The sequence below is a fragment of the Trachemys scripta genome, chromosome 11, assembly GCF_013100865.1.
Source record: "Trachemys scripta elegans isolate TJP31775 chromosome 11, CAS_Tse_1.0, whole genome shotgun sequence".
Taxonomy (NCBI): domain Eukaryota; kingdom Metazoa; phylum Chordata; order Testudines; family Emydidae; genus Trachemys; species Trachemys scripta.
The window spans coordinates 38,467,587-38,488,820 of record NC_048308.1 but is presented as its reverse complement, the minus strand read 5'-3'; the positions used below and the strand labels follow the sequence as shown (position 1 = coordinate 38,488,820).

Sequence of the window (21,234 nt, the reverse complement as noted above, 5' to 3'; positions counted from 1 at the left end):
GGGCTCATTCATATCAATCTAAAAAGGAACACTGACGGGGTGGATAAAAATCAATGATTTAAAATAAATAAATAAATTTGGATTTTTTTTGATAAAATGCTTCTTGAGGAAAAACCATATCTAAATATAGTTTTAATTAAGATTCATTGTAGCTCTAATATATCTCATAATGGAATAGGGATTATAAATTCTAATTCTATAGTATGAGACAATATATTAATGTAATGTTTAAGAAAAGTTTTGTGAGTGAGTTCCAATAGTTCATGGATTAGGGACCCAATTTTATGGGGTTCCACAGGCTTCTGTATAGATTATTTAGGTTAATCTTTCTATCCACCCAATGGACTCAGTGCTCAGTCTAGAAGATACCATCAGAGATGCTTAGTTTTGTAGTTCTCAGACTGGATTTGTGTCTCCAGAGGTAACATGCTTGTTAACAGCAAACATGTTTTTAAATAAATAAATACATTAAATAAATAAATATATAGAGGCGAGAAATAACAGACCTCAACTCTATTGTCCCTCTACAAATTTGTGTACACAGAGTCAATCAGTCAATCCCTTACCTCTCTCTAAAAGTGCAAAGTTTCAAAAAGTTCAGTGAATAGAAGATTGTTGGGGACGGAATAGATCTGGACAAGGAGAAGAGGTCTGGAAATAAATGTGAGAAACGAGGAACATATGCTTGTTTTGTTAAAATATTATATGTTTGCTGTTGAAGAAAAAAAATCCAGAATACTTAACATTGTTGTTTTAGTTAAATAAAACAATTTAAATGTCTGTCTCGTGATGTTCTCCTCCTAATATAGCATGGCAAAAAAATCCTCCAAATATTAATGATTAACCTGTTGAATTGGAGATAGTTCACCTCCCAATGACTTCATAAATATCTGCTTCATTAAATGAAATAACCAAACAATCAGTCATTTTCTGATATAGCTGTAAAACTAATCTGAAAAGTTTTCAAAATAAATCACCATTTAAAAATGTATAGTGTGTACCTTCTAAAAATTAAACCTACATCTCGGAGTTGTGAAGAATACGTATTAAGGTTATGACAACCAACAAGAATGCACTTTTATGTAGAAAATCATGATTAAATCGAGTCTTCCTGACTAGCGATGTAAATCATGATTTAAATAAATTTGATTTAAATCAAATCCACCCTGAGCACTGATAATTTAGTTGTGTATTGTGACATCGATGTTCTTCCACTGCTGAAGTGAAAATATTCCCCCTGCTGTTGAAGCCATAGTGTTGTGAACTGATGAGGAGAGTAGTACTGATAAAAAGGCATTTCAGTGAAGGTTAAGAAGTAAATTGACACTGGATACTAAAAGATACACATTATAGCTCAAACAAAAGTTATGGACTTGATGCAAGAATTACTAAATGAGGTTCTGTGGCCTGTGTTATGCAGGAGGTCAGACTAGATCAGTGGCTCTCAACCTTTCCAGACTACTGTACCCCTTTCAGGAGCCTGATTTGTCTTGCATACCCCCAAGTTATACCTCGCTTAAAAACTACTTGCCTACAAAATCAGACATAAAAATGTCACAGCACACTATTACTGAAAAATTGCTTACTTTCTCATTTTACCATACAATTATAAAATAAATCAATTGGAATATAAATATTGTACTTACACTTCAGTATATAGTACATAGAGCAGTATAAACAAGTCATTGTCTGTATAAAAATTTGAGTTTGTACTGATTTTGCTAATGCTTTTTACGTAGCCTGTTGTAAAACTAGGTAAATATCTAGATGAGTTGATGTACCCCCTATAAGACTTCTGCATACCCCCAGGGGTAAGACTACTCCTAGTTGAGAACCACTGTACTAGATGATCCTAATGGTCCCTCTGGCCTTAAAATCCATGAATCTAGGCAGCCAAATGCCACATACTCTCCAACCTCTCTTCCCCTCCATCAATTCCAGTTCCATCCTTTCCCTGAGGTAACTATGGTGCTTGATTACATGAGGGTAAAATTAAAATGCTCTTAAGGCAACAATATGAAAATAATCTTGCTCTAATGAGATATGTACTCCGTCTTCCTGAATTTTTATACCATGTTCATCACCATGGTATCTGGGTGTTATTATGGTGTCCCAGCTGCTTGGTTATGTTTCCCCCATTTTGTATCTATGTGCTGTTTATTTCCTCTACCAGGATGTTGGTCTTCACATTTAATCAATACTCCTCACAGTCTCTGCATTCCAATCTGTTCATGTCACTTTGCATTTGTCTCTATCTTTTAGTGTGTTTGCTGCTCTTCCTAGATATGCTCTAGGAATTCTTTTGGGAAAGTTCTATACTATAGTGTGTTATACTAAACTAGATTATAACAGTGGTTTCCTCCTGGCCTTGACATCTACAAGCATTGGTGCTGTCTATGAATTGATTGTCTGAATTTATACCAAAGAAACACAGCACAGAAAAGACATAACACCCATACAACATACAGAATAGTATTTCTTTGTGTTAAACAAACCTTAAAGAGTCCTGTACTGGGCTAAAACTATCAGATAGCATCACCACTTGAAGACAGACTCTTCAACCGATGTGAGAGAAAGAAGGCCTATGGACCATCTAGCAATGCACTGTTGACCATTGGTTGTCCACAAACCACTGCTTTAAAGAATTTAATGGAGTGAAGTGAGAAATAGAAAAAACAATGTAAATGCTATAATGAGAATATGATACGCTCTCCTCTCCTCTCCCCCTCCCCGAAAAGGCAAATGAAGAGGAGTATTACAATATACACAGTGCAATAACTACAGTTCTGAAGCACAGCATGTTCTGCATACGTTTCATTCCACCATTGCAAGACATGCAATAGAAACACTTCACATGACAGACTCTAGCAGTGCTTTACTTCTATAAGGGCATCCTAACTTTAACTGTGGTCACAAAGCAAAGCAGTAAAACAAAACAAAACAAACAAACAAAAAAGGTGGCGGTAGCACAATTTAGAAATTGCCACCTGAAAAATGCTTGGCTAAGTCCACAAAGGAGAATTTGTGATCATTAGCAGCCAATATTTATTGACACAATCTATTTCTAGGATGATAAAACATCACAGCCAGAAAAAGCAGGAGTCTGGTTCTTCATACAGTATTTTTCAGTTACGTCTAGTTGTGTGGCGTCAATGCGCAGACTGGGCATAGCAGAAATTATATTTTGCACATAGTATTTCTCAGCCAATTTCTGGCACTTCTCATGGAAGAAAATGAAAAACAGCCAGAAAGAGCATGTCTAAATGTGTAGAAGTAATTACAATTCAGATCGGTGAGAAGGTTATCTTCTGACATTAAAAACTGAATTAAGTTTGAATATTGATTCTTTCCGATATTTGTTGTTCTAACTTCCAAACTATTAGTTCTGATTCTACACTAGGTTACACATTGACATGTACCATAGGATTCTGACACAAAATTTCACTTAAAAATAAAGTTTAATGCATTTGCAAATTCACATACTGTTTTCACTCCCAGAAAATGGACTGAAGCTATCCAAGGCATTTCTGCAATTTGTATCTAACAGTGAAATTAAAAACCCTAATCGTTTTAGTAGTTTGCCTATTACTATTGTCCAATTCTTCATACTGCCCAATTGTTTGTTCAAAACAAAGCAAACAATAAATCTTGTTCTATTTTGACGATAACAGTATAGTAGCTTCTAGGATTATTTCCAACTTTGGGAATATCCAAGATGCAATGGAAGTGCTGAGCTGTTGCCCCACTTAGAGAAAACAGGGAAAATAAAATGTAAGTTATATAAATGAAGAAATGTTGAAGTTTGTCTTCATTGCTAGCTTAACAATACAGCTTTTCATCTCCCAAGTGGAACATCTCGGGGGGGGGGGGGGTGTGCAGGGGACTTCCCAGTAAGGAACTTTACAACTGAGCAACAGCACATCATGGATGGGATAAAGACTTCTCTTGAAAGCCCAGAAGCCACAAATGGGCAGAGAAGGCTAACACTGTTCAGCATTAATAGAAAAGTATAAAAAAACGTATACTAAAAATCAGGCTGGTAGTCTACAGATCATGCAATAACACACCACTAAGGGATGCATCCCAGTTCAAGATTTGGGTTTGGTTCTTTGCTCCTAGGCCTGGAGGGGTGGGGCGAGAGAAAGTATCTTGTGCCATCCTGTAACAACTTCTCTGGATCAGTTCAGGAACAGCGTTATGGAAAATGAGGGAAATTGCATGTAGGCCTCCTTGATGTTCTTCCTTCATATTATTAGATCCTGAAGATCGGGCAAAGGGAGTAAATCTGGAAAAGGCTGTCAGAGGACTACCCCTGATCCATGCATGCAATTTTTCAATATGAACATTATTGTTTAAAAAAAAAAAAAACACCATCACAAGATGATGAAACTTACATTGTCAGAATTTTGTATTTTCCTATCAGTCCACTATACACTCTCTTGCCTTGCTTATCCACTGAACACTTTAATTGTTATTTATTTATATTACATAATTAATTTGCCTCTTATAACAATGGCACAGATTTTATCTGACAGTAACATTTTCATATCCTGCATCCTCTTATTCCTCTCTCCCCCCGTTTCTTGCCTGGTTAGACTGCATAACCACTTCACAGCATGCATACACATGTGACAGCAGCATTACTAATGACATAACCCTGCTCAATTATGTCAATCTCTCTTCTCTAAAGAACATTTTAGCCTTGATTTATTTGATCATCAGGATCTCAGGTAACATACCTGACATTTCTCCTTGCAAGGAAGTTTATATAACAGACATTAGAAAAAGCACTCTAGAAGCATAACTTAAGGAGAATATTTTATATTTTCAAAAACAGCTACACAAGTTCAAGGTTAAAAAAAAACACACAAAAAGGGAGAGTTGATGCTCCTACTCAGCTGTACATAATCTGGGAGAGTATTTCCCTTAGTGTACAGCATGTATCACTTTTCATAAAACAGATTTTAATATTTTGGCTGTGTTGTTATTAATTATTTGTATGTTGCTCAGTGCTGTACAAGACACAGAAATCATCAGAGTCCTTGCCCTTAAGAGTCTACAATCTGTTAGACACAGAAAAATGACACAACAGGGTCCTTCACAAATACAACTAGTCCTTCCATGGGCTAAAATTGCAACAGTTATTTCCAACACTATAAACACAAACTGAATGAGCTGACATGTACAACTAACCACTACAGCTGAAAACCCTGCTCATTTTATTGGTATATTAGAATATATACACCTCTACCCCATATAACGCTGTCCTCGGGAGCCAAAAAATTTTACCGCGTTATTGGTGAAACCACGTTATATCGAACTTGCTTTGATCCACCAGAGTGCGCAGCCCCACCCCGCCCCCGGAGCGCTGCTTTACCGCGTTATATCCGAATTCGTGTTATATCGGGTCGCGTTATATCGGGGTAGCGGTGTATTTTGTTTTGAAGTAGCTGCAAAAAGGTAGTCTTTTCTACCAGATGCGGCTCTCTGTGCCCTGCGTACCCACTTCCACCACCTTCTGGCAGGGAGAAGGGAAGGAGGAAACAGCAGCAGAATCTCAGCAGTAGGAGAATGCTCTCCGTCCCCTACATCACATGGGAGTAGGAGAACAATGAAGCACGTTTCTCTTCCAGACAGTTTTGGGGCTCATTGACTGGCTGCTAATTTTTCCCTTTGGCTCTCGGATATATAAATGCTCTGGGAGAGGGAGGTATACGAGGACAGAATGAAAGAAGGGACTTGAAATATGTCATGTCAGGAGATGGTGTTAACTTTAACATAATGGAGGGCACTCAGCCTCTCCCAGGAGGTGCACAGCACCTAGTGTGGCAGTACTGCCAATCCCAAGCACTAAAAAAAGTGATGAGTTTGGCCTCCCAAAATCATCAGATGTTCTTAAAATAACAAAGCGTGGGGGGGGGGTAATTTGCATTCAGTTTCTGAGTCTTTAGGGTTCATGTTTTCAAGCTTTTCCCTTCCCCGCGTCACCAGGAAACAAAAAAACAAAACAAAAAAACCACCCTAAGATTATCATCCATCACATGACTCCAGGAGCTGTAACTTTATGAAAAACATGAAATATCACAAGAATTGCAATAAACGCATGAGAATTGGAAACACCAGTATGCTCAGTTGTTTAGATGTAAGCATTTCATAGCAGAGACTGTCTTTCTGAAAAAAAACACTCTTTTCCATGTATGCTGTTTGTTTACTTATGTTTTCCATTTGACTCAATGAGATAAGTAAAGCAAGACGGGTCTCTTTATAACCCCTTTCACTTAATGATTTATCAGCACTAGCACGGGACTCAAGTGTTGGGATTTGCAACACTGAATGGGAATAGTACAATAAAAAACAATATTTTGTATCAAACACCTTTAACATTGCAAAACTTAAACACACTCATTTTAAGCTCCAACTACTTGGCAGTGTCCCTTGAAAAAACATTTGGCATAGAAACAAACACTGTATACACTCAAGCAATTCTGCTGAAAAACAAACAGAATTTTCTTCCAACACAAAGGTCAGCATTCAAGCTGTAACAATTGTGAGAGAAAAATAGATTTGTTGAGTAATGACATTCATAGAGATTTATCTCCAGGTAGAAATTCATTATTTGAATAGTGCAGCAGTTACAGGAAAAGAGTTTCAAGCACAGGAAAATATAAATCTGTTTTATTTTTTCATAATAAGATTACCTTTAAGAAAAACACAAATATACTCCATATTAAAGAGAGATTAAAATTATAAGGAAACTTATCTGTTTCATTTGTGAAAATATCCTTTCCACATAATGCACACTTTAGAACTAAAATACAGATCAAATGTCATTGAATTAAACACGAGCTCTCATAAATGTGAACTAGAGCTTGCAAAGACAGTTACCATTCCTTCTGATCGGAGTGGAGCTAGATAATATTATAAAGCAAATGTGCCATTTAATGTAAGAGACATTTTGAGGACTTTAATGTGAAGACTCGTGGAGATAAACATTGTTTGAACTGTACAACAAAACAATATGATTTAGTGACAAAAATATCCCGATATAAACTCTAGCCATGAGAATCCATGAACAGAGCTTTATCCTCATTGCACTTGTACCCATATATAGTCTAGCTTAATGCTGGAGTTAATAAATATTTTAACTTTACAGAAACTATGAGATCACTTCTGGAAGATTACATTGCCATATATAAATTTTGACAGCTGTTTAATTCAAAGATCATCCACTAAAGCCATTAACGTTAATGTGGATTAACTCTATTGAAAAAATTAGTAAGAATACTAAGAGTTGCTATAATGCAAAATACAGTTAGAATGATAACAGAATAAAGGGAGTAACACAAAATGAGCTGTAATGTACAATAAGTATCAAGATGCAAAAACAAAGAGAAAATTACAACTTGCATTTTGTATCAGTCCTAAATAATATTCTCATAAGCAAACTAGGGAAATGTGGTCTAGATAAAATTATTATACGATGGGTGCATAACAGGTTGAAAGAAAATACTCAAGGTAGTTATGAATAGTTTGTTGTCAAACTGGGAGGATTTATCTTATGGAGTCCCGCAAGGGTCTTGCATGGTCCAGTGCTCTTCAATATTTTCATTAATGACTTGGATAATGGAGTAGAAAGTACACTTATAACATTTGCAGATGACACCAAGCTGGGAGGGGTTGCAAGCACACTGGATGACAGGATAAGAATTCAAAATGACCTTAATAAATTGGAGAATTGGTCTGAAATCAACAAGATGAAATGAAGATAAGGAAAAATCAAATGCACAAATACAAAATGGGGAACAACTAGCTAGGTAGTAGTACGGCTGAAAAGGACCTGGAGCTTATAGTGTACCACAAACTGAATACCAGTTAACAATGTAATTCGGTTGCAAAATAGGCTAGTATTCTGGGGTGTATTAACAAGAATGTCAACATGTAAGACACAGGAGGTAATTGTCCCACTCTAGTTGGCACTGGTGAGGCCTCAGCTGAGTACTATGTCCAATTCTGGGCACCACACGTTTGAAAAGATGTGGACAAACTGGAAAGAATCCAGAGGAGAGCAACAAAAATAATAAAAGGTTTAAAAAAACCTGACCTATGAGGAAAGGTTTAAAAAACTGGACATGTTTAGTCTTGAGAAAAGAAGCTGTGAGGGGACCCAATAACAGTTTTCAAGTATGTTAAGGATGGTGTTTTACCATATGTAAAAAAGGATGGTGATCAATTGTTCTCGATAGTCACAGGTCAGACAAGAAGTAATCAGCATATTCTGAAGCAAGGGAGATAAAAGCTTTCTAACCATCGAGGTGTTAAGTACTGAAATAGGTTTCCAAGGAAGGTTGTGGAATCCTCACCATTGGACGTTTTTAAGAACAGGTTGGACAAACACCTGTCAGGGAAGGTCTAGGTTTACTTTGTCTGGCCTCACTGCAGGGGGCTAGACGCGAAAACGTCCCGAGGTCCCTTTCCACCCTACATATCTGTGATTCTATAGTGTGCTTAGACATCCATTGAAGTCAATGCACTACACTGCCACTGGTGTCAGGAAGTTGAGAATCAGGGCCAGTATTTTTAAATGAACAGTCTGACATTTATCAAGTAATTTAAATGTAATAGTTTATGAAGTACAAATTTCAAGTTTGACTAAACCTGAGAGCCTGAATTTTATTTCAATGCATGAAGAATAAACGTGGGTAGGGAATGGTAGCTTCTAGGAAATACATATTTTGGGTAGGTTTCAGAGTGGTAGCCGGGTTAGTCTGTTTCAGCAAAAACAACAAGGAGTCCTTGTGGCACCTTAGAGACTAACAAATTTATTTGGGCATAAGTTTTCGTGGGCTAAAACCCACTTCAACAGATGCATGGAGTGGAAAATACAGTAGAGAGGTATAAATACAAAGCATATGAAAAGATGGGAGTTGCCTTACCAAGTGGGGAGGGTGTCAGTGCTAACGAGCCAATTCAATTAAGGTAGAAGTGGGCTATTCTCAACAGGTGACAAGAAGGGAGGAAAAATCACTTTTGTAGTGCTAATGAGTTCAATGTAATCAAGGTGGCCCATTTCAAACAGTTGACAAGAACGTGTGAGTATCAGCAAGGGGAAATTAGTTTTTGTAGTGACTCATCCACTCCCAGTCTTTATTCAGGCCTACAATGTCCAATTTGTATTTTGGGTAGTAGATTTCCAATTTATATCAGCTATTATGTATGTTTCTTATTGGCAGCTGGGCTGGTATTTTATTTTGTCCCTGTTGCTCATTTAAAATAATTTAGCAATAGGTGTTTGGCAGTTGAACAGAACTACTTTCTGAAGTAAGTGTTTGAGAAGTGCACTTTCTATAGCTCGTGGAGATGGCACAAACCTGATTGCTGAGGGACATGGGTTTTCTTCCTGTCTCTGCCACTGACTTGCTGTGTGATCTTGAAAAAACAGTTAACCTTTCTCTGGAATCCCCATTCTTGGAGGTTTTTAAGAACAGGTTGGACAAACACGTGTCAAGGATGGTCTAGGAATACTTGGTATTGCTCAGTATGGGGGACAGACTAGATTACCTCTTGAGATCCCTTCCAGCCCTGCATTCCTATGATTACAAAAATAATGCCATCTAGAATAGTGAAAAATAAAGATCATTGATGGCCACTTTGTTTTTGAGGACACAACTTTCAGTTCTGCTAAGACTCCTTAACTAGATTTGGTTAAAACTTTTCCAATTACAATTTGTTGGAAAATGTGGTTTAATCAAAACTGAAATTTGTCACTTTTTTCATTTTCAATGAAAAAATGAAAGTATTTGGGATTTTTTTAAAAACCCAAAAATATGAAAAATGAAACATTTTAGTTTTTTTATTTTGTTTTTGACAGTCCAAAAAATAATTTATTAAAAGGAATAAAGTTCATGTTCCAGCCAACGCTACCCTTTATATTGCTCTGACAATGCCAACATGTTTGCGAGGGCAGCGTAAAACAAACCTTACTATAAAAGACAACCAGGCCATCGGTATCAAGGACAAAGGGAAAGGTGAGAGCAATAGCAAACAAGATGACATAAAATTATGTGGATTTTTGCTTGGAATACAAGACTTCAATGGTCAAATCCTATCAATATGCAAGAAGCAACACAGACAACTGCAGATGCATCCAGTGCAGACAGGTTTCCAGATGTATTCAGAAAAGAAAAACCCTGGTGTTGCAGGAGAAGACACCACACATCATTTGCTAGTGTACTCGTGGGCCCTAAATAGATGCATAAGGCAATAATGCTTGTGCACTCACTTTGCCTATGTAGGTGCGTAAAGAAGGGAAGGTAGAAAGGAAGACTAGTAATCCTGTATGTGCAAAAATTGAAGATGATGCAAATGAAAGTCCTAATCTTGTGATTACAAAAAACAAACCTTCTTGAGTTTACCTGAAGTACCTTGCTACTCCTGCCTTTGGTATGGGTATTTTCAAGCACAGCACCTTATAAAATGCAAAGAGGCTACAACATTAAAGTATGCCTATATTAATATTAGCAAAAAGAACAGGAGTACTTGTGGCACCTTAGAGACTAACAAATTTATTAGAGCATAAGCTTTCGTGGACAACAGCCCACTTCTTCGGTGGGCTGTAGTCCACGAAAGCTTATGTTCTAATAAATTTGTTAGTCTCTAAGGTGCCACAAGTACTTCTGTTCTTCTTTNCTCCCTGCCTGTATGCACACACCTTCCTCATAGGCAGGGAGATCTGCCCATGGAGGGGTCCATTCTACACTTCCTAGGCTGAGGGAATGCTCTAGGGCAGTGTTTATTCCTGCATAGAATAATACGGGCCAATGCATTTTCCTTCCCAGGATGCAAATGACCTTTCAAATGTTAAAAGAAGAACAGAAGTACTTGTGGCACCTTAGAGACTAACAAATTTATTAGAACATAAGCTTTCGTGGACTACAGCCCACCGAAGAAGTGGGCTGTTGTCCACGAAAGCTTATGCTCTAATAAATTTGTTAGTCTCTAAGGTGCCACAAGTACTCCTGTTCTTTTTGCGGATACAGACTAACACGGCTGCTACTCTGAAACCTATATTAATATTAATTACCGTTGTTGTAAAATGACCTTAGTCAGGTGACAGACAGGAAAAGTTGTTTTTATTTATCACTGTCAGAAGACTGAGTATTAAACAAGAAACTAGAAAACACTGGGCAAAACATGGTGATGTTGCTTCCAAGGAATTATTATAAATATAAAACTGGATTAGAGACAAATACACAGAAAGCAAAGTGCTTCCTTATAGTCTTATAAAATATATATTTTTAAAAGAAATAAAACATGGTTGTCATAAGCAATAGTATAAATAGATCAGGCAGGTTAAGTACAAGCCAATCAAGTTCTTACTTCCTTGAGGCAATGATACATTGCCCAGGATGGCAATCAGTGAGATCATTCTTCTTCCTACTACCTTCTTTCTAACACCATGTATTCCCCTTTCAAAATCCCAGCTCTCCACTTTAGTTTGTCTGCACAATCACTATCAGCGCTACTCCTGTTTGCAATTCTCACTAATGGTATAAAGAGCTGGCTAGGTCCCAAACATAAATATAATGAGCCAGATGGGAAAGCCTGAATCAAATGTTTGGCCTGATCCCTATAGTCCAGTCTTAGTCTAATGAAATACAGGCAAGTCGCATCTTAGGCGCATTTAACATGCGCGAATTCAGCTTTGCGCGGTCGGCAAAAACGGGGGAAAAAACGAAAAACAACAATATAAAAACTGCATCTGTAGTGCGGGCAATTCTGCCCGCCATTGAACTCAATGAGTGTTTCACTACACGCAGTTTTCCCTTTACGCGCTAACCACGGAACGGAACCCCCGCGTAAGATGAGACTTGCCTGTAAATGAAAATGTTGCCTGATTAAGGACTGCAAGATCAGTGTTCCACATGTGGTATTTTATTCTTGTTAGATCTAAATAATGGAGGCCTAAAGTCTATCAGGGTAACAAAAGATACAGAAAGTAACTATGTACAATATGCCCTCAAAACACCCATTCATATCTAAATAATTCATAAACAGCTTAGCCAAGATCATTACATTCTTGACACACCAGGATAGCAAAGTTACATGATTTCCTCTGTGATCTGCTCCTGCAGTCAAACATACCAGTCAGCTAAGGCACTGCAGGTTATATCGAACACGTAGGAAAGCACAGAATTATAATGACAGAGCTGAAATCTCTGGGTTATCTAATTGTTGTGAGCATTGTACATCATTAAAAAGAGTTGATGTCTGAATCAAATTAAAACCCGCAGAATAAAAGCTGTACTCTGGTTTTGTGAACTGATAGAATTCTGTAAAAGATGCTCGGCCTGCCCTGAACACATACTGTATATTCATTTAAAATTAAAGATTTGAAAAAAAATGTTAGTATAGAACTCTCTCTCTCTCTCTCACCGACACACATTGGGTTAAAAGAAATCAGGAGGACTGCCCATAGCCTGACTACATTAAATATATTTGAACAGATTTAGCAACCTTTTACTGAGATGTATGCAGATAAGACATATGGAAAAATGCTAAGAGAGTGGGCCTGCTTCTGCTCCCATAGAAGTTAATGGCAAGACTCTCACTGACTTCAATGACAGCAGGATCAGGCTCCTTAAAAGATAAATTATTTCAGTACCCAACAAGAATGTGGGTTCACCTCCTCTTGAGGATCTATTCTGTCCAGTAACAATGAAAAATTCTTAACACAACAGGGTTTTGTGACTTTTTTTTTTTTGTCGTCTCTCTGTCATGTTTTTCCTGGATTTCAACAGCTTCCACCCCACCATCAACCTCAGCTGGAACAATCTACACGGGAGGTCCACTTCCTAGACACCACAGTACAAATAAGTGATGGTCACGTTAACACCACCCTATACCAAAAACCCACCGACCGGTATGCCTACCTTCATGCCTCCAGCTTCCACCCCAGACACAGCACACGATCCATCGTCTACAGCCAAGTGCTGAGGTACAACCGCATCTGCTCCAACCCCTCAGACAGGTTCGTGACATAGCCACTAAATAACACTGCCTCTGTAGAAAGTGCACTTCTCAAACAATTACTTCAAAAAGCAGTTTTAACCTAAACTGTTCAACTGTCAAACACCTACAAGATCTTCACCAAGCATTCTCAAAACTACGATATCCACACAAGGAAATAAGGAAACAATCAACAGAGCCAGACGTGTACCCAGAAGCCTCCTGCTTCAAGACAAGTCCAAGAAAGAAACCATCAGAACTCCACAGGTCCATCACCTACAGTCCTCAGCTTAAACCTCTCCAACGCATCATCAGTGATCTATAACCCATCCTGGACAATGATCCCTCGCTTTCACAGACCTTAGGAAGCAGGCCAGTCCTCGCCCACAGACAACCCGCAAACCTTAAGGATATTCTCACCAGCAACCACACACCGCACCATAACAACTCTAACGCAGGAACCAATCCGTGCAACAAACCTTGATGCCAACTCTGCCCACATATCTACACCAGCAACACCATCACAGGACCTAACCAGATCAGCTACAACATCACCGGTTCATTCACCTGCACGTCCACCAATGTTATATATGCCATCATGTACCAGCAATGCCCCTCTGCTATGTACAGAGTCTGGCCAAACTGGACAGTCACTACGCAAGAGGATAAATGGACACAAGTCAGATAACAGGAATGGCAATGTACAAAAACCTGTAGCAGAACACTTTAACCTCCCTGGCCACACAATAGCAGATGTAAAGGTAGCCATCTTACAGCAAAAAAACTTCAGGACCAGACTCCAAAGAGAAACTGCTGAGCTCCAGTTCATTTGCAAATTTGACACCATCAGATCAGGATTAAACAAAGACTGTGAATGGCTAGCCAACTACAAAAGCAGTTTCTCCTCCCTTGGTGTTCACACCTCAACTGCTAGCAGAGCACCTCACCCTCCCTGACTGAACTAACCTCATTATCTCCAGACTGATTCTTGCCTGCATATTTATACCTGCCTCTGGAAATTTCCATTACATGCGTCTGACGAAGTGTATTCATCCACGAAAGCTTATGCTCCAATACATCTGTTAGTCTTAAAGGTGCCACAGGATTCTCTGTTGCTTTTTACAGACTAACACGGCTACCCCTCTGATACTATATAATACTTATAATCTCGCAGCATTTTCCTCTGTAGTTTTCAATGCACTTTACTAAAATAGTGTTATTCTTAGTTACAGATGGGATGAGGAAAAGAAATATTAATGTTTTTTCAAGGTCACGCAGGAAGTCAGTAGCAGAGCCAGGAAGAAAATCCATGTTTCTCACCTCCAGATTCGTGACATATCCACTAAATAACACTGCCTCTGTAGAAAGTGCACTTCTCAAACAATTACTTCAAAAAGCAGTTTTAATCTAAACTGTTCAACTGTCAAACACCTGTTGCTAAGTTATTCTAAATGAGCAACAAACACAAAATAAAGTACCAGCCAAGCTGCCAATAAGAAACATACATAATAATAGATATAAATTGAAAACCTACTACCCAAAATGTGTATTTCCTAGAAACTACCATTCCCCACCCACATTTATTCTTCACGCACTGAAATAAAATTCAGGCCCTCAGATTTAGTCAAACTTGAAATTTGTACTTTTATACATAAACTATTCATAAACTATTATGGTTAAATTACTTGATAAATGTCAGACTATTCATTTAAAAATTCTGGCCCTGATTCTCAACTTCCTCACACCAGTGGTAGTGTAGCGCATTAACTTCGATGTCAACCTAATGTCAACATACCATAGAATCACAGAAATGTAGGGCTGAAAGAGATCTTGAGAAGTTTTCAAGTTCAGCCCCCTGCAGTCAGGCAGGACCAAGTAAACCTAGACCTTCCCTGACAGGTGTTTGTCTAAACCAGTGGTTCCCATACTTGTTCCGCCGCTTGTGCAGGGAAAGCCCCTGGCAGGCCGGGCCGCTTTTGTGTACCTGCTGCATCCGCAAATTCAGCCGATTGCGGCTCCCAGTGGCAGCGGTTCACTGCTCCGGGCCAATGGGAGCTGCTGGAAGCAGCGGCTTGGCCGTGCAGCAGGTACACAAACCGGCCCGGCCTGCCAGGGGCTTTCCCTGCACTAGCAACGGAACAAGTTTGGGAACCACTGGTCTAAACTATTCTTAAAAACCTCCATTGATAACCTATTTCAGTACCTACCTATCCTGATCGTTAGATATTAGGAAAAACTTTCTAACTTAATTTTCCCTTGCTTAAGCTTAAGCTCCATTACTACTTGTCCTACGGTCAGTGGACACAGAAAACAATTGATGAATTCTCTTTATAACAGCCCTTAACATATTTGAAGACCCCCCTTCCTCCTCTCAGGCTTCCTTTCTCAAGACTCTATATGCCCTGTTTTTTAACTTTTCCTCATATGTCAGGGGTTGTTTGGTTTTTTTTAAAACCTTTTACGATTTTTGTTGCTCTCCTCTGGAATCTCTCCAGTTTGTCCACATCTTTCCTAAAGTATGGTGCCCAGAACTTGTCATAGTACTCCAGCTGAGGCCTCACCAGTGCTGAGTAGAGGACAATTACCTCCCATGTCTTAAATAACAGAAGCGTCTTAATACACCCCAGAATGATATTCGCTTTTTTCGCAACTGCAATAAATTGTTGACTCATTCAAATTGTGATCTACTATAACTCAGATCCTTTCCAGCAGTACTACTGCCTAGCCAGTTATTCTTTAGTTGTACATTTAATTTATTCTTCCTAAGTGAAGTATTCTGCACTTATCTGTATTGAATTGTATCTTGTTAATTTCAGACCAATTCTCCAATTTGTCAAGGTTGTTTTGAATTTTAATTCTGGCTTCTAAAGTTCTAGCAACCTCTCCCACGTTAGTGTCATCACAAATGTTATAAACGTACTCTCCACTTCATTATTCACGTCATTAATGAAAATATTGACTAGTATTAGACCCAGGACTGACCCCTGCAGCATCCCACTAGATATGTCCTCCCAGTTTGACAAAAAAAAAAAAACATTGATAACTATGCTTTGGGTACCATCTTTCAACCAGTTGTGCACCAATGTTCTCTCTAATTTTTTACACCCATGTGCGGAATGAATTTTGTTATGTGCACCAATATGGAGGGGATGTGTGGTGAGGGTGGGGGTTTAAAGTGTGGGATGGGGCTCAGAGCTAGGGCAGAGGGTTGGGGTGTGGAGGGTGAGGGGTCTGGCTGGGAGATAAAGGCTCTGGGGTGTGGCCAGAGATGAGGGGTTTGGCATGCAGGCTGCCCCGGGGCTGCTGTGGGTAGGGAGGACACCCCACAGCCCTCTCTCGCCGCAGCAGCTCTGGGGCCAGAGGAAAGGTGCCTCTTGCCCCTGCGCAGCCCTTGATAGCCTGCTGCGCAGCCACAGAAATTAGAGGGAAATTAGTTGTGCACCCATTTTATAGTAATTTCATCTAGACCACATTGCCGTAGTTTGCTTACGAGAATGTAATTTAGGACTGCATCAACTGCTTCTCCCCTATCCCCTAGGCCAGTAACCCTGTCAAAAAGGAAATAAGGTTGGTTTGGCTTGATTTATTCTTCAATAGCCCGAATGGATTTGTCCTTATAACCCTATTATCCTCTAGGTATTTACAAACCAATAGTTTCATAATTTGCCCAAGTATCTTTCCAGCTTTCAAAATTAGGCTGACTCATCTATAAATTCCCCTTTTTAAAGGTGGGTCCTAAGTTTGTCCTTCCCCAGTCTTCTGGGACCTCACCCATCCTCCAGGAGTTCTCAAAGATAACTGCTAACTGTTCCAAGCTTGATTCTGCTAGTTCCTTAAGTACCCTAGGATGAGTTTCAGCAGGCTCTGACAATTTGAATACATCTAATTTTTTTTCAATATTATTTAATCTATTCTTTCCCTATTTTGGCTTGCATTCCTTCCCCCTTGCTGTTAATATCAGAGTAGAGAATCAGGCCCATGCTTTAAGTTGTCATGGGATAAAAGGGAAGGTCCTTTCATGGACTGAGAACTGGTTAAAAGACAGGGAACAAAGGGTAGGAATTAATGGTAAATTCTCAGAATGGAGAGGGGTAACTAGTGGTGTTCTCCAAGTGGTGTTCTCCTAGGACCAATCCTATTCAACTTATTCATAAATGATCTCGAGAAAGGGGTAAAAAGGGCAAAGTTTGCAGATGATACTAAACTGCTCAAGATAGTTAAGACCAAAGCAGACTGTGAAGAACTTCAAAAAGATCTCACAAAACTAAGTGATTGGGCAACAAAATGGCAAATGAAATTTAATGTGGATAAATGTAAAGTAATGCACATTGGAAAAAATAACCCCAACTATGCATACAATATGATGGGGACTAATTTAGCTAAAACAAATCAGGAAAAAGTTCTTAGAGTCATCGTGGATAGTTCTCTGAAGATGTCCACGCAGTGTGCAGAGGCAGTCAAAAAAGCAAACAGGATGTTAGGAATCATTAAAAAGGGGATAGAGAATAAGACGGATAATATATTATTGCCCTTATATAAATCGATGGTACGCCCACATCTTGAATACTGCGTACAGATGTGGTCTCCTCATCTCAAAAAAGATATACTGGCACTAGAAAAGGTTCAGAAAAGGGCAACTAAAATGATTAGGGGTTTGGAGAGAGTCCCATATGAGGAGAGATTAAAGAGGCTAGGACTTTTCAGCTTGGAAAAGAGGAGACTAAGGGGGGATATGATAGAGGTATATAAAATTATGAGTGATGTAGAGAAAGTAGATAAGGAAAAGTTATTTACTTATTCCCATAATACAAGAACTAGGGGTCACCAAATGAAATTAATAGGCAGCAGGTTTAAAACAAATAAAAAGAAGTTCTTCTTCACACAGCGCACAGTCAACTTGTGGAACTCCTTACCTGAGGAGTTGTGAAGGCTAGGATATAACAGCGTTTAAAAGAGAACTGGATAAATTCATGGAGGTTAAGTCCATCGATGGCTATTAGCCACGATGGGTAAGGAATGGTGTCCCTAGACTCTGTTTGTCAGAGCGTGGAGATGGATGGCAGGAGAGAGATCACTTGATCATTACCTGTTAGGTTCACTCCCTCTGGAGCACTTGGCATTGACCACTGTTGGTAGACAGGATACTGGGCTAGATAGACCTTTGGTCTCACCCAGTACGGCCGTTCTTATGTTCTTTCAGTTTAAGTAGCCCATAATTTTATATGTCTGACCAACCTACTCCAGTTTTATCTGTATTTCTGTCTCAGTAGTTCTAATTTTCACAGATACTGTATATTATTTTTTAAGAGAGTTATACTTTTGAGTAACAGCCTGCACTGTGTAGGTGTGGTGGGCTCAGGGAGGCTGTTTCAGCCAGAATTCTTCTATGGGATCTGAGGAGTCTACACTGGACTGGGAGATCTACTATCCTCTCAACTTGTGCTCCAACCATCTCTCCTTTGGGATTTTAATACCAATGACACCATGGCTTGCACCTGCACAAGGGTAGAAGGGACAAGAAGATTCCTTGCGCACACACAAAAGACCAACCAAAATATAGCCCAAATGACTCCTACTGACAAAAGCATTCAATAATCTGCTATATTGTTAAGTGCAGTATATTCTCTTGGATATCTTTAAAGCTTGCAGTGTAATCCGATCAATTAAATCTGAAGATAATATAGTAAGGAATGTATAACATCCCACACCTACCATATAATCAGACATCACACAGCTGCTGACAGCATAGGACTTACGTTTTTCCCTCCACCAACACCCAGTGTGAAATACAAAAATGTTTTTTTAATAACTATTTATTTACATTTTATAAAGTTTTAACATATCACCTTTTAATCCATGTTAAACTATAAATACTAACCGTTTTAATGTTTACTACTAGGCCTACAATCTGATCCAACAGAAAATTATCTTGTCAGTGTTTTGGGAACAATTACAGTCCATTGATGTGCTCTTTAAAGAGACTGCAGAGAAAACTTGTATTTAAACAAGTCTCTACAAGCCAAGGGTCCTTCATCTGCCTGTGTAGGATGGTGAGGATCTTTTTTTTTTTTCATCCTGGTGAAAGGGGTAGCAGAATGGGGGGTCTCCTTTTCTCCCCCCACATGGATGATGGAAGGGAGATCTGTGGGGAGAGAAGGATGATCTTGATGGGGTTCCTTCATGCAAACCTACATCTAGATGTGGAACAGGGCCTATGAACCCAACAAACCGAATGGATGGGTTTCACCTATCCTAGGCATTCAAAAGGCAAGTAGGTGGAATTGACTTTTAGACCATTACAGTCTATTAACTGAAAGCTTCACAAAAAGGTTTATGCTGTAATCCCAATATGCAGTCATTCAAAGCATCCACTGGAGCTATTAACCCAGAGTGCACCAACCCTGATGTTATTTAGGATCAGAGAAGTTAGAGCTAGAAAAGACCTAGACCACAGTCCCATTCCCCATCAATGCAGGATTTAACCTCTCCCATAATGTCCACAGTAGTTTTATCATCAGTGCTGGACGTATGCTTGTGTGCTGCTTACTGATTCCTCTGCCTCCTGCACCTATCGGCAACCTATGCAAAGCCAGCAGCAGCCCTAAACCAACACCCATCAGGAACGGGGGTGGGGGGGCGGTTCTTTGATACATTTCACCTCCACCACGTGCAATATTTCCAAGGCACCAGAATCCCACGGCAACGAGACCCGCTGGGCTCTTACAATGGCACTAAACCCCCTCTCCTGCCGGTGCATGTACCCCTCCTATGGGCATTTTCAGCCCCCGAGCGGCCCCACTGCTCCCCCCAGGCAGGTTGCCTACGACCAGCACGCTGCTTATGTAAGCCGGGCTTATCGGGGGGAGCTGGGGCCGCAGGCACAGCGGGCCCCCCTCGCACGCCCGCTCCAGCCCTCCTGCCGCCGCTCCCGGGAAGATGCTGGTACCTTTTATCCAGGCAAGCGATCCACTCGCTGGAGGAGGACGAATGGGAAGCGTGAGCAGCGACCATGTTTGCCCGGCTCCCTGCGTACCCAGGCGGCGGCTGCTCTGCCCCCTCCCCTGCTCCCTGCCTCCTCCCCCCCGCCTGCGGCTGCCGCCCCCCCGCGCTGAGCAATGGGCTCTCCCAGCCACAGGCTCCCGCTGCCTCCGCGTGGGCAAAGCCACCTGGCCCAGCGCTCCCGGGCTCCCCGCGGCTCAGGTGCTGGCTCTGCGCAGGGCGGGCCCGTGGGTCACGGCAGAGCGGAGCTGGCTGGGAGCCAGCAGGCGGGAAAGGCACAGCTGGGGGCGGGGGGGTCACCTTGCGTGAGAAAACCTCCGGGGACAGGACCGAGCCTCCCTATAGCGCCGACACCAGCGTCATACGGCCAGACGCTGCAGGGCTGTGTGGGGCCCGAGACGGGCCAAGCGCAGCCCTGGACGCTCCAGTCCCAGCAACAGAGGTGCTGGAACTAGGGGCCAGGTGGAATCTCCATCACTGGAGATTGTTAAGAGCAGGTTAGACAGACACCTGCCAGGGACGGTCTAGGGAATACTCAGCCCTGCCCTGAGAGCAGGGGTCTGGAGTAGCTGCCCCCTCCAGCTCCGTTCCAGGCCTGTGTGTCTATGATCTACCGGGTTTACAGTTAGGGTCAGTGGCTCTCAGTATCCCCATTCTATAAATCATTCCAGCGCCCCACCCACGCCTCCTGAGGGCATCTGCTCTCTCACTCCACTGCACAGGCAACCCTTCCCCACAGTCTCTCTCATGTCACCCCCCCCCTTCTCAGAAGAGCCCCTCACATCTGGCAAGTCATCCTCCTCCCCCTGCCCCAAGTCAGGGGAAAGCGAGTCAAGTAACCTGAGCCAGTCCAGCTAGAGAGCCCAAAGCTGGGAGAGGTATCATACACATCCCCAACCCATAAAAGCCAGTTTATTTATAGAGCTATATCTAACAATAAAATTGGCTTCCATGGGGTTGGGGAAGTGTGTACATAAATATAGTGTAAAGCATTCACCATTGTTTTAGTCAGGAGGAACTGGGAAACAGCAGTTTCTGAGCAGAGAAATGCTCTCTTCGGTGTGAGGCAGAAAGTTAAAGGAGAGAAGTTTTTCATTTTTCCCCCCAGACAGAAAAGCAATGGAGTGTTGCACTTCATTTCAGAGCCTTCTCTCCGGTGGAGGTGAGGCTGTCCCCCAGGATGTCATGGACTGTCAGCAAGAGGGCCCCAAACCTCCAAGGGAAAAGGAG

At 40.7% G+C, this 21,234-nt stretch overlaps 1 protein-coding gene across 2 annotated transcripts in view; it reads right to left on the bottom strand.

Annotated features, from left to right (window-relative positions):
- Positions 1–20,054, bottom strand: part of RAPGEF4 (Rap guanine nucleotide exchange factor 4) — a 213,402-nt gene extending 193,348 nt beyond the window's left edge. For both annotated transcript variants that reach the window (XM_034785742.1, XM_034785743.1), the window contains exon 1: positions 19,952–20,054. In XM_034785742.1, coding sequence (XP_034641633.1) covers positions 19,952–20,016 — 65 coding nt within the window. In that variant the 5' untranslated portion in view covers positions 20,017–20,054. The remainder of the gene's footprint in view (positions 1–19,951) is intronic.
- Between the last annotated feature and the right edge of the window lie 1,180 nt (positions 20,055–21,234).